The sequence below is a fragment of the Scleropages formosus genome, chromosome 20 (assembly GCF_900964775.1).
Source record: "Scleropages formosus chromosome 20, fSclFor1.1, whole genome shotgun sequence".
Lineage (NCBI taxonomy): Eukaryota > Metazoa > Chordata > Actinopteri > Osteoglossiformes > Osteoglossidae > Scleropages > Scleropages formosus.
The window spans coordinates 2,466,728-2,477,490 of NC_041825.1; the positions used below are offsets into that span (position 1 = coordinate 2,466,728).

Sequence of the window (10,763 nt, forward strand, 5' to 3'; positions counted from 1 at the left end):
TTGAGCCTGAAATGACCACCACACCCACAACCACTTTGGAGAGCACTAATGAACCTGAAACGATGACCACATCTACAACCACTTCAGAGACAACTACTGAGCCCGAAACTACCACGACACCTACAGACATTTTGGAGACCACTACTGTGCCCCAGTCAACCACCAGATCTATAACCACTGCAACGTCCACTACTGCACCCCGTATGACCACTAGCTCTACAACCACTGCAAGGACCACTACTACTCCCCGCACGACCACCAGATCTACAACCACTGCAAGGACCACTACTACACCCCGCTCTACCACCAAATCTACAACCACCGCGAGGACCACTACTACGCCCCGCTCTACCACCAAATCTACAACCACTGCGAGGACCACTACTACGCCCCGCACAACCACCAGATCTACAACCACTGCAAGGACCACTACTGCACCCCGCTCTACCACCAAATCTACAACCACTGCGAGGACCACTACTACGCCCCGCTCTACCACCAAATCTACAACCACTGCGAGGACCACTACTACGCCCCGCACAACCACCAAATCTACAACCACTGCGAGGACCACTACTACGCCCCGTACAACTAAAAGATCTACAACCACTGCGAGGACCACTACTACGCCCCATACAACTAAAAGATCTACAACCACTGCGAGGACCACTACTACAGCCCGTACGACCATGACACCTACAACCACTTCGGAGACCACTACTGAGCTCCCAACCACCACCACATCTACAACCACTTTGGAGACCACTACTGATCCCCCAGTCACCACCACACCTACAACCACTTCGGACAACCTACCAGCAGGTGTTGGCCACTACCAAATGAGCATGATTCCTTATCTTGACGCAGAGTTCCAACAGCCCTTCACAGGTTCTGGGATGGAGATGGCTCTGAACCGGTCGGTGTACGTGGCTGTACAGGTGGAAGGAGTGGACAGCAGGCAGATCTCGACAGTGATTGACTCCTGTTGGGCCACCCCCATTAATGACCCTCTAAGCAGTGTGCGTTGGGACCTTATTGTGCAGGAGTAAGTGTTCTAGACCTCTTGACCAGTCCTATATTATCTGATGTTCATGTTCTGTTTAAAGAAGCTGATTTTTTCAATGATAAACTGTGATCAACTGGTGTCTCACCCCACCACCTTCAGCCTTGGATCCAATTATTAGTCTTGGGCCTTGGCTCCAGACTACTTCAACAATCAACCGACTAGACAATTTCAGTACTGAAGTATTCTTTCCACTATTGTTGTTTACCAAATGTATAATGAATACTTTCCTGAAACCACTGCTGCTCTAACATTTCCTATTGAGGTAAATGACACTTGTGATTTGTAAGAGATTTACACAATGAAGTAATTGCATGAGCCCTCTATTTACGTTTCCCTATAAATCTTCTTCTTAGTATAACTGGATGTCTGTTGAGAAACAGGATAGGGAGAATTAAGTGGCTTTTGTCTGACTGGGAGTGTAAGGTATTTGGGACTCTCTAACTCTTAGAGTAATGCCTACAATCATAAAGCGCCGATACAGCTGAGGGTGGAATCCGGCAAACAGCTCTCCTGAAATCATGTACATCATGTGAAAAGGTGCAGATAGATCATAGCACACACACAATAGACATGAGCGTTGTGCTTGAAGTTAAATTTCCTCAGCTGCTCGATGCATATGGGGTTCAAGTCCAGTTCAGAGTGTGTGGCGTATGCATATTTCTCCCTGTGTTTGCATGCCAACATGGACAGAATAAGGCACTTGTGTATGGCCTCTGTTCCTCCCTCATCTTAGAAGAACAGTAAATGTTTGTGATGAGTTGGACTTGACTCCATCTGCGCAGTCCTCCCCACATAAACATTGGCTTTGTCTGAAGTTTAAAAAAAAAATTTGTCACATTTCATACAAAATGAAGAAGTTCCGGGCGCATTGTCTTAAGTAAAAAAGCAGTTAAGATGTTAATCACAACTTCAGTAACCTTCCATATGCCTTCAATGATCATTCAGTTTACCATGAATATGTTGTATTTAGAGATACTCGCTGTGATTCATTGATGAGGCCAAAAGTGGTCAAACTTGAAGACAATCCCTAATGTTTTCCTGACTGACAGGTGCCCCAATCCTGCTGACGGGACTGTGGAGATTCTGCAGAATGGTGTGTCCACCAGTAGCCATTTCTCGTTCAAGATGTTCACATTCACTTCAAACTCCACCACCATTTTCTTGCATTGCCAGATTCACTTGTGTGTGCTCAGCGGGAACAACTGCTCCACGGTGAGCCCAACTTGACACGTCCGTTTTGAATTACAGCAGATGTCAGATTTGGCCAGAGGGTCCCAGTAGGTGGGCAGTGGATGAGAAACTGCAATCTTGACTGAGATTACAATTTACAGGTCCTGTTGTTGGACCTTTAACCAAGAATGCAATTCAGGTTGAAAATGAATTTAAAAAATCCTCATCATAGAAGTTATTTATAAATCAACATCAAAAAAGCATTAACAACAACTCATTTAGTTCAGTGAAGGAATCTGAGCATACCCATAACTTGAGGACCAAATAAAAATCACAGAAAGGTTTATTTTTGTTATGTCATTTACAGTCCTGCTATCCTGGGAATCAAAGAGTTCAGAGGTCCGTTAAATTCCAGGACACTTCTTCCATGTAAATTGGCTCTTTTGTCTTACAACAGACACAGACAGGTAAATTGTCATTATTCCCAATATGTGCTACAGCTTGGTATCTAGTCTGTTCTTGCTTGATCAGTCAAAATTATTTAGATATACTATATTTGTCTTTGAAGTTGTCTGCCTTTCACTTGAATTTTCTCTTTCAGACATGGGAGTCCTGGAGCGGATCTCTGTGGCCGGTGCTCCAGCTTCTGTCGGTTCTCTGCTGCCCCTGATACTTTCAGTCGTGGCTGCAGTTCTACTGTATTAGGGCATCTTAGGAGCAACCATTCCATCTCACACTCCTTACGTTGAAGGAAAACCTCCATAGATCCTTATGTGACTTCCTTTCAGATAGTTTTTTTTTTTCCACTCAGGGATTGTTAACATACAGATTTTTGTTGTTCTGCTTTAATTTTACGGGGAAATTCCTAAATGACTTGTATTTTGGTAGCTGCGATATGTGATATTCTTTAAATTCAGTGCTATCATGACAGAAAGAATCAGTTTTCTCAATAATTTTTTAGTATTTTGCTCCTCCTGCTTAAAACAGATTGGAAAAAAATGTGATCACAATCCAATGAAAACCATTAATCAGAAAAAAATATTTATTCCTTTCAGTGCGATTTTTAAATCAAAATTCAGATGGGAACCAGTTTTTAAAATATTTTCAATGAATATGTATGTATTTATGTATAAAAATGAGCGCTCAAAGTTTAATACATTAAATTTGCAAAAAGTGGAAATTACTTGAATGAGTAATTAAACAAGAGTAAAGATACCTAACCTGCTAAATCAAACAATAATGAACTGGAGACAGAGCCAACTTTAGTGACTTTTGGGTTTTACCTCACCCTAGAGCAGCATACTGAATAAACCTGAGGAACCCCATAAGAAACATTTTACTAGCAAATTTAGACACATATGTACAATGATTGCAAATAGTCCACATGACTAAGAATGTGTAAGGAAACATTTTTAAGCTGGAACAAAGTATTATTTTGGTTACCTCCCCAAGAAAAACCTCTATGTTGTAAACTGCAATTTTGTATTAAAAAGAGGAAAATATTGTTATTTATTTTAAAGAAATAGATGTTGAAATGAAGAAAAAATTATATATTTGAATTTCATTGAAACTAATACAGTTTTTTATAATTGGCAATTATCATATTGGTGCGTTACTACATTCGCAAAGTAAAATAGTCTGGTAAGAGTCCTACCTTTTAAATTAGATGTAAATATAAAGAAGTTAAAAATTATTAAAGTTAGTTGTACTTCATCTTTGTTTACTCTGTTTAATCTTTCTTCATAATGTGTACTCATGATTTTGTTTTCATATGGTTGTGGAAGGCTATACATCCTCTTATTTGTATCATCTTGCATATTCCCTATACAAGGAATAAACAAAAATAGAAAAACAAAACTGGAAAAAATAATGCTTAAATACTCATTATTTAACAGGATATTCTGAACTCAGCCACACAGGCAACTCCATGTACTCTTCTGGCACAGTACTACTCTGGCACATTGCTCTCCCCACGGTATCAACTCCTTGGAACTCCAGGAGAACACAGGGTCACGTAGGGCCAGCCAGGTGTACCCCAGAATGACTAGGGTGGCAGGAGCTGAAAGAAGAAAGCAGAGAGTCTCCTTATGACAAGCCCCTATCTGAAACCCAGGGCTCTGTGTTCGGGACTCCACCACACCTTTCCCCAGCAAGCTGCCCATTGAACATACCAACGTAATGTCACAGCTACACATGGGAATACCTAGTGCCTTTGCAAAAGCGGTGTCCACGTAGCTGCTAGCTGCTCCAGAATCTATATGCGCATGTGTGACCAACCAGTGGGATCTTCCCTCCCAGGACAGGGCTATGAGAACAGTGAGCTGCGAGACTTGATGGAAAGGGTCACTTACCTTCGACTGTCATGCGCAGGAGGCTCCTGTTACGGAGCGCTCAGAGCAGGTTGCTAGGAAGTGGCCAGTACCACCGCAGTAGAGGGAAAGGCCCTTTTGGAAGTGTCTCTGTCTTTCTGAGGGTGCTAGGCGTCCATGACCAACCTGCAAGGGCACTGGGGCATTCTAGATGTGTTGCAGCCGCTCAAGGGTCAGGTTATCTAGAGTGACAGCATGTCTTATTTATATATCCAGAATCCCTTTCTCTCCTTTGGGAGTCGAGCAGAGAATTCGTTGGTGGGGAAAAAGTGACACCTGGTGGCAATGCAGACATTAGTGGTGCAACGTGTATCGTCTCAGCTCTCAGATCTGTTTCCAAGTGAAGCAAATAGCAGAGTTGCTACAGAGTGGTTTTTAGGCATCTGATCGCCACTGGGTCCACGGTGGGGGAGAGGAACAAAAGAGATCAGGACATGAGCGCAAAAGGGGGACACCTGTCTCAGTGAGATTCTGGGAGAGTGAAGGGGCTGAAGAGGGTCTTTTAAAGGTGAATAGTTATTTTCCAATGCCTCTCCAAACTCCTCCCATGCTATGGATTTTGCTTCTGCAACTGCAGCCCCTGCTGCCTCTTTTTCCTGCCAGTACCTGTCTCCTGAATCAGGAGTCCCCAGAGCCAACCACGCTCTAAAGGCCTCCTTCTTCAGCTTGACGGCTTTCCTCACCACCGGCGTCCACCAGTGGGATCTTGGGTTGCCGTCATGACTGGCACCAACAATCTTTTGGCCATAGCTGTGCCTGGTTGCTTCCACAATGGCGGTTTTGTACAGGGTCCATTCAGTCTCCATGTCCCCTACCTCCTCCAGGGCATGGGAGAAGTTCTCTAGTCTCTAGCCTCACAATGCACATGGATGGGTCTGTCTGTGAGTTTTCCCTGCCATGTGATTCAACTCATTACCAGATTGTGATCGATTGACAGCTTAGCACCTCTCTTCACCTGAGTGTCCAGAACGTGTGGCCTCAAGTCAGACAAAACGACTACAAAGTCAATCATTGACCCTTGGCCCAAGTAGCTAGGGTACCAAGTACACTTATGAGCATCCTTGTGTTTGAACATGGAGTTTGTTACAGACAAACCATTACTAGCACAGAAGTCCAATAACATTTCACCATTTGGGTTTAGATCAAGCAAGCTGTTCTTCCTAATCACCTCCCTCCAGATTTCCCAGTCATTGCCACCATCAGCATTGAAGTCCCCCAGCAGGACTATGGAGTCTGTAGCTGGGGCCCTGTCCAGAACCCCACCCACCTAACCTCTCCAAGAAGGTCAAATACTCTGCAAGAAGTGGGAGGTGTACCTAGGGAAGGGCAGAGGCGGAAGGAGGGTCTCTGACTTCCCCTTAAAATTTGATTGCCTTTTTTTGGCGCAAGACTGCTTCTGTCTAACACCCACACCAGCATTTTGCTCACCTCTGGCTGTCTTTCCCATTGCAGCAATTGGTGGATTAGTGGTTTAATGTTGGAGCAAAGGCCGAGTCTCTACCAGACCACTATAAACAATGGTGAAATGGAGCAAGATCATTCCGGCAGACACTGACGCAAGTACCCTCCTCAAGCACGAAGTGTTATATAATGTTTTGTTGGAGAGGAGGGGAACACGAGTGATGTTAGAGCTTGGGGAAGACATTTGGGCCCGAATTCAGCCAAAGGGGCTCGACAATAGGCTGCAGGATTTAAACCGGCAGTTCCTCCATGAAAGATTACCCGTAATGGAAAAACTTTATAGGTACAGGTTGACTAGATGTCCCGACTGCCCACGACCCCAGTGTTTAGGTGTGGAAACAATCAAACATGTTTTTTGGGATTGCGGTTATGCTGGGACCGTCTGGTCACTGGTCGAGCCCTTGTGTGGGGAGTTAGACGGCGAGATGGCGTTGACTTTTGATGATCTCATGAAGGGATTGTTCTCCAAGGTAAACAAAGCAACCTTTGGTAGGATATGGTTTATCGTGAGTTTGACAAAGAGGTTGTAAATTTGTCGATTGTTTTTAATTGTGTATAGTATTAATGACTTTACTAAATAAAGTTTGAAAAAAATACTCTGAACTGCTGTTTGGTGCATAAGCACACACAACAGTCAAAGTTTTCCTCTCTGCGACCTTAAGTTGCATTGAGGAGACCCTCTCATCCACTGGGATAAACTCCAACTGTATGGCAGCCAGCCAAGGGCTTGTGGGTATCTCCATACCTGCCCGGAACCTCTCACCCTGTGCAACTCCTGAGAAGGAAAGAGACCACCCCCTATCGAGGAGTTTGGTTTCAGAGTCAACATTGTGAGTGAAGGTGAGCCCAACTAAATCTATTTGGTATCTCTCAACCTCCCGCACCAGTTCTGGCTCCTTCCTCCTCATTGAGGTTACCTTCCACATTCCAAGAGCAAGTTTCTGTCATGAGGGGCCGCGATGCCACGCACCACCCTGCCCACTCTAGCTGCCTGAAAAGCATTGCACCCAACCCCTATCTTGAACCTTGCGGGTGGTGGGCCCACATGGCCCCCTCACACTGCCTTTTTGGACTAAGCCCAGCCGCGTTCCATGGGCTGCCCACCACCAGGCGCTCGCCTAGGAACACTTCCCCCAGGCTTGGCTCCAGGGGTAGGTCCCGGTGACCCTATTCTGGGCAGGGTAAACTTTCTCTTGTTTACTTTTGGCATGGTGGTTTTTGGATTGTGTTAGTCTGAATCTTCACTCCAGACCTGTTTGCCTTGGGAGACGATATAGCTCTGGAGATTCCTAGATCACAAAAGCCCTTCCTCCACGCCAAGGGCCCGATCCGGGAAGGGTAAGAACAACATGCTACTAGTTATTTCTGAGTTTTAGTGTTAAGAAAGAGACTGCACATAAACAGTTGAAGTTTGAAATACTGTCAACATGTTGTCAATCCAACCAAATGAAAGCATACCTAGCTCATTCAGAAACCTTACTATACTTTTTGAAATCCATTTTTTGCTTTATCTTATAACGTCCAATTCTGTAGAATGCATCATAAAGATATATCTATATATATATATATATATATATATAAAGAAATATATGTAGATAACCGGGGGTGCGGTGGCGCAGTGGGTTGGACCGCAGTCCTGCTCTCCAGTGGGTCTGGGGTTCAAGTCCTGCTTGGGGTGCCTTGCGGCGGACTGGCGTCCCGTCCTGGGTGTGTCCCCTCCCCCTCTGGCCTTACGCCCTGTGTTGCCGGGTAGGCTCCGGTTCCCCGTGACCCCGTAAGGGACAAGCGGTTCTGAAAATGTGTGTGTGTGTGTGTATATGTAGATATATATAATTAAAATGTGTGTGTGTATATGTGTATCTGTGTGTGTGTGTGTGTGTGTGTGTGTGTGTGTGTGTGTGTGTGTGTGTGGCATTCAAATAGTACTGATATTTTTTACAGTAACCGCAGATGCTGATTTTTAGGCTCATACATTTTGCAAAAAAAATGCCGCGTTCTGTGTGTTGATTCTGATCTTGGTGGATTCCTCATGGTCCAATACACCTGTCTGTAATTCTTTGAACTTTTGTACCTGTCAGCTGATAAAAACTGAAGTCATCTGAACTTTCCAGTAACATTATTATTTTTGGAAATACAGGCTGAACTTCTTTTGCTTCAAAAGTCATTCAGGCGTTATTTTTTTTAAATTCAGTTTATTTTAATAATGCTCTTCTAACACAGTGACAGAAAGCGCTGAAAAAAGATCAAAAGCATAACACAAATAAAATGTTGTCAATACATTAAATTATTACAATAAATATGTATTTATTGAAGATGTAAGTAAGCCAATTGATTACGGAGGAAAGGAAAAAAAAACTCCAAACCACAGTGGGATTTTTTAAAATACTTCCTGATTTCTTTCTCTTTGCTTTCTCAAAGTCAAAGACCGGGCTATGTGGTTGAGAAGGATTTCTCACATGCAACCGTTTTTTTGAATAGAACCAACATTATTTTGCATGATTGCCATAGACTGGTTATTTTTCATAATCCATGCAAGATACAATGCATTCTAGTCGTGCTTATTGCTATTAACATTTACTTGTATTCATTTATCAGACACTTTTCTCCAAAGTGACGTACATCTCATAGAAAATACCATATGTTAATTATATTACCAGAAAGAGAGACTTAGAGGCAGACGTGTGATTCTAAAGTACAGTTAGTTTGTTATTTCCACCGTTTGAACCAGTGTTCATCAGATGAGTAGCTGCATAAAAAATCGACAATTCCTTATTACATCTTTAATCCTCTTTGCTCCAGTCGGAGCATAGGGCCGTTGACTCTGCCAAGGATGGTCCCAAGCCCGATTCCAAGCCCAGCTGTGAAAGGTGGAAGGTTGGACGTGGGGCTCACAACCCCACCCCATACAACTTGTATCGCTTCAGAAACCAAATGGCATTCCTAATAATTAGCATTTTTTTTTGTAACATTTACATTTTATCAAAGGGGTGTGGTGGTGAGGTGGGATGGGCCACAGTCCTGCTCTCCGGTGGGTCTGGGGTTCGAGTCCCGCTTGGGGTGCCTTGTGATGGACTGGCATCCCGTCCTGGGTGTGTCCCCTTCCCCCTCTGGCCTTACGCCCTGTGTATTGCCGGGTAGGCTCCGGTTCCCTGTGACCCCGTATGGGACAAGCGGTTCTGAAAATGTGTGTGTGTGTGTGTGTGTGTGTGTGTGTGTGTGTGTGTGTGTGTACATTTTATCACACAAGTCGCTGTGTGAAGTTTTATTCGTTGTTCAACAGTTATGATCGGAAAGTTAGAGAGCATGAACATTTACACATTACATGAACATGAGATCATGGGAGAAGTGAGTCTGGAAAAGGTGAGTGTTAAAACCCTTTTTAAATGTGGACAAAGATTCAGCAGTTCTGAGTGAAGTTGGGAGGTCATTCCACCACATCAGAGCCAGAACTGAAATTAAAGATCCAAGCAGGCTTTATAATTTGTGCCTTAATACCTCTGATGGCCGTAATTGTAGGAGGCGCATGTGGAGCTGGGCACCATGCAGGTGTAGATGTACTGATAGCTTTTACCACCAGAGCTAATTGTTCTGACAGGGTCATGATAACAATAGAAACAAAAGGTTTCCCGCATACAGGAATCCAGTTGCCCCGCAAGCACTCAGACACTTTTCGTAAAACGACGGGAGCTTATGAAAAAAATTGACTATCGCAACTTGTTCGAATGACTGAACAAAGTGGTTGACGGAGCTGGAGGAATCCTTACAATCAGGTCTTACCAGTTGGCAAGGAATGTTATTTTGAGGATGCACCCCCAGAAGAGAATTATTTTGCAAGATAAATGTAACATACACCTATCTATGATTCAAAAAGGAAAAATATAAATATCCTTTTCAGGTTAATGTCAGTCTGTTTTTTTTTTTTTTTTTTCTCCAGGTGTTAAATTAAGCACAATTAAAATTTGTGTTTAGCTGACACTTTTCTCCAAAGTGATTTACAATGTTAGTCTACCTATAGCTTTTTCCCCCATTTATACAACTGGGTAATGTTTCTGGAACAATTCTAGGGCAAGTACTTTGCTCAGGGATACTACAGCCAGAGGGTTCAAACCTGCAACCTTTGGGTCAAAGACAACTGCTGTACCCTGGAGCTCTTTGATGGAAAACAATGACCGAATTACAGTCAGTGCCCATTGTGATAAACTTCATATATATTATTGTTTTTCATCACAAATATTTTCAGTGTCAGAGTGAGAAAAACTGCTTTACTAAAAGTACATAATTAAGACATAAATTTTTTCAGACAGTGATTTCTAAGGAATTTCTTTTACTTTCTGTTTACGTAAATGGAGAAGGAAATTGTTTTTTTTCTACACCAGAACCAACCCGTACAGAAGACTATAAATGGCACTACCAACACCTATTTTTCATAGTCACGTGGACCTTGCAGGTAAGGAAAGAAATCATTTTGTAATATATGTCAGGGATGAGGGGGTGCGGTGGCGCAGTGGGTTGGACCGCAGTCCTGCTCTCCGGTGGGTCTGGGGTTCAAGTCCCGCTTGGGGTGCCTTGCGGCGGACTGGCGTCCCGTCCTGGGTGTGTTCCCTTCCCCTTACGCCCTGTGTTACCGGGTTAGGCTCCGGTTCCCTGGGACAAGCGGTTCTGAAAATGTGTGTGTGTGTGTGTGTCAGGGATGAACA

At 43.7% G+C, this 10,763-nt stretch overlaps 1 protein-coding gene across 1 annotated transcript; it reads left to right on the forward strand.

The window, feature by feature from the left end:
* Positions 1-734: 734 nt before the first annotated feature.
* LOC108931921 (pancreatic secretory granule membrane major glycoprotein GP2-like) lies at positions 735-3,146 on the forward strand (the record flags this gene model as incomplete). Its single annotated transcript, XM_018748011.2, has 4 exons — positions 735-1,045; positions 2,116-2,278; positions 2,604-2,703; positions 2,838-3,146. Coding segments are annotated over 3 exons (540 nt in total), but the record flags the coding sequence as incomplete, so codon positions are not given.
* Positions 3,147-10,763: the final 7,617 nt, after the last annotated feature.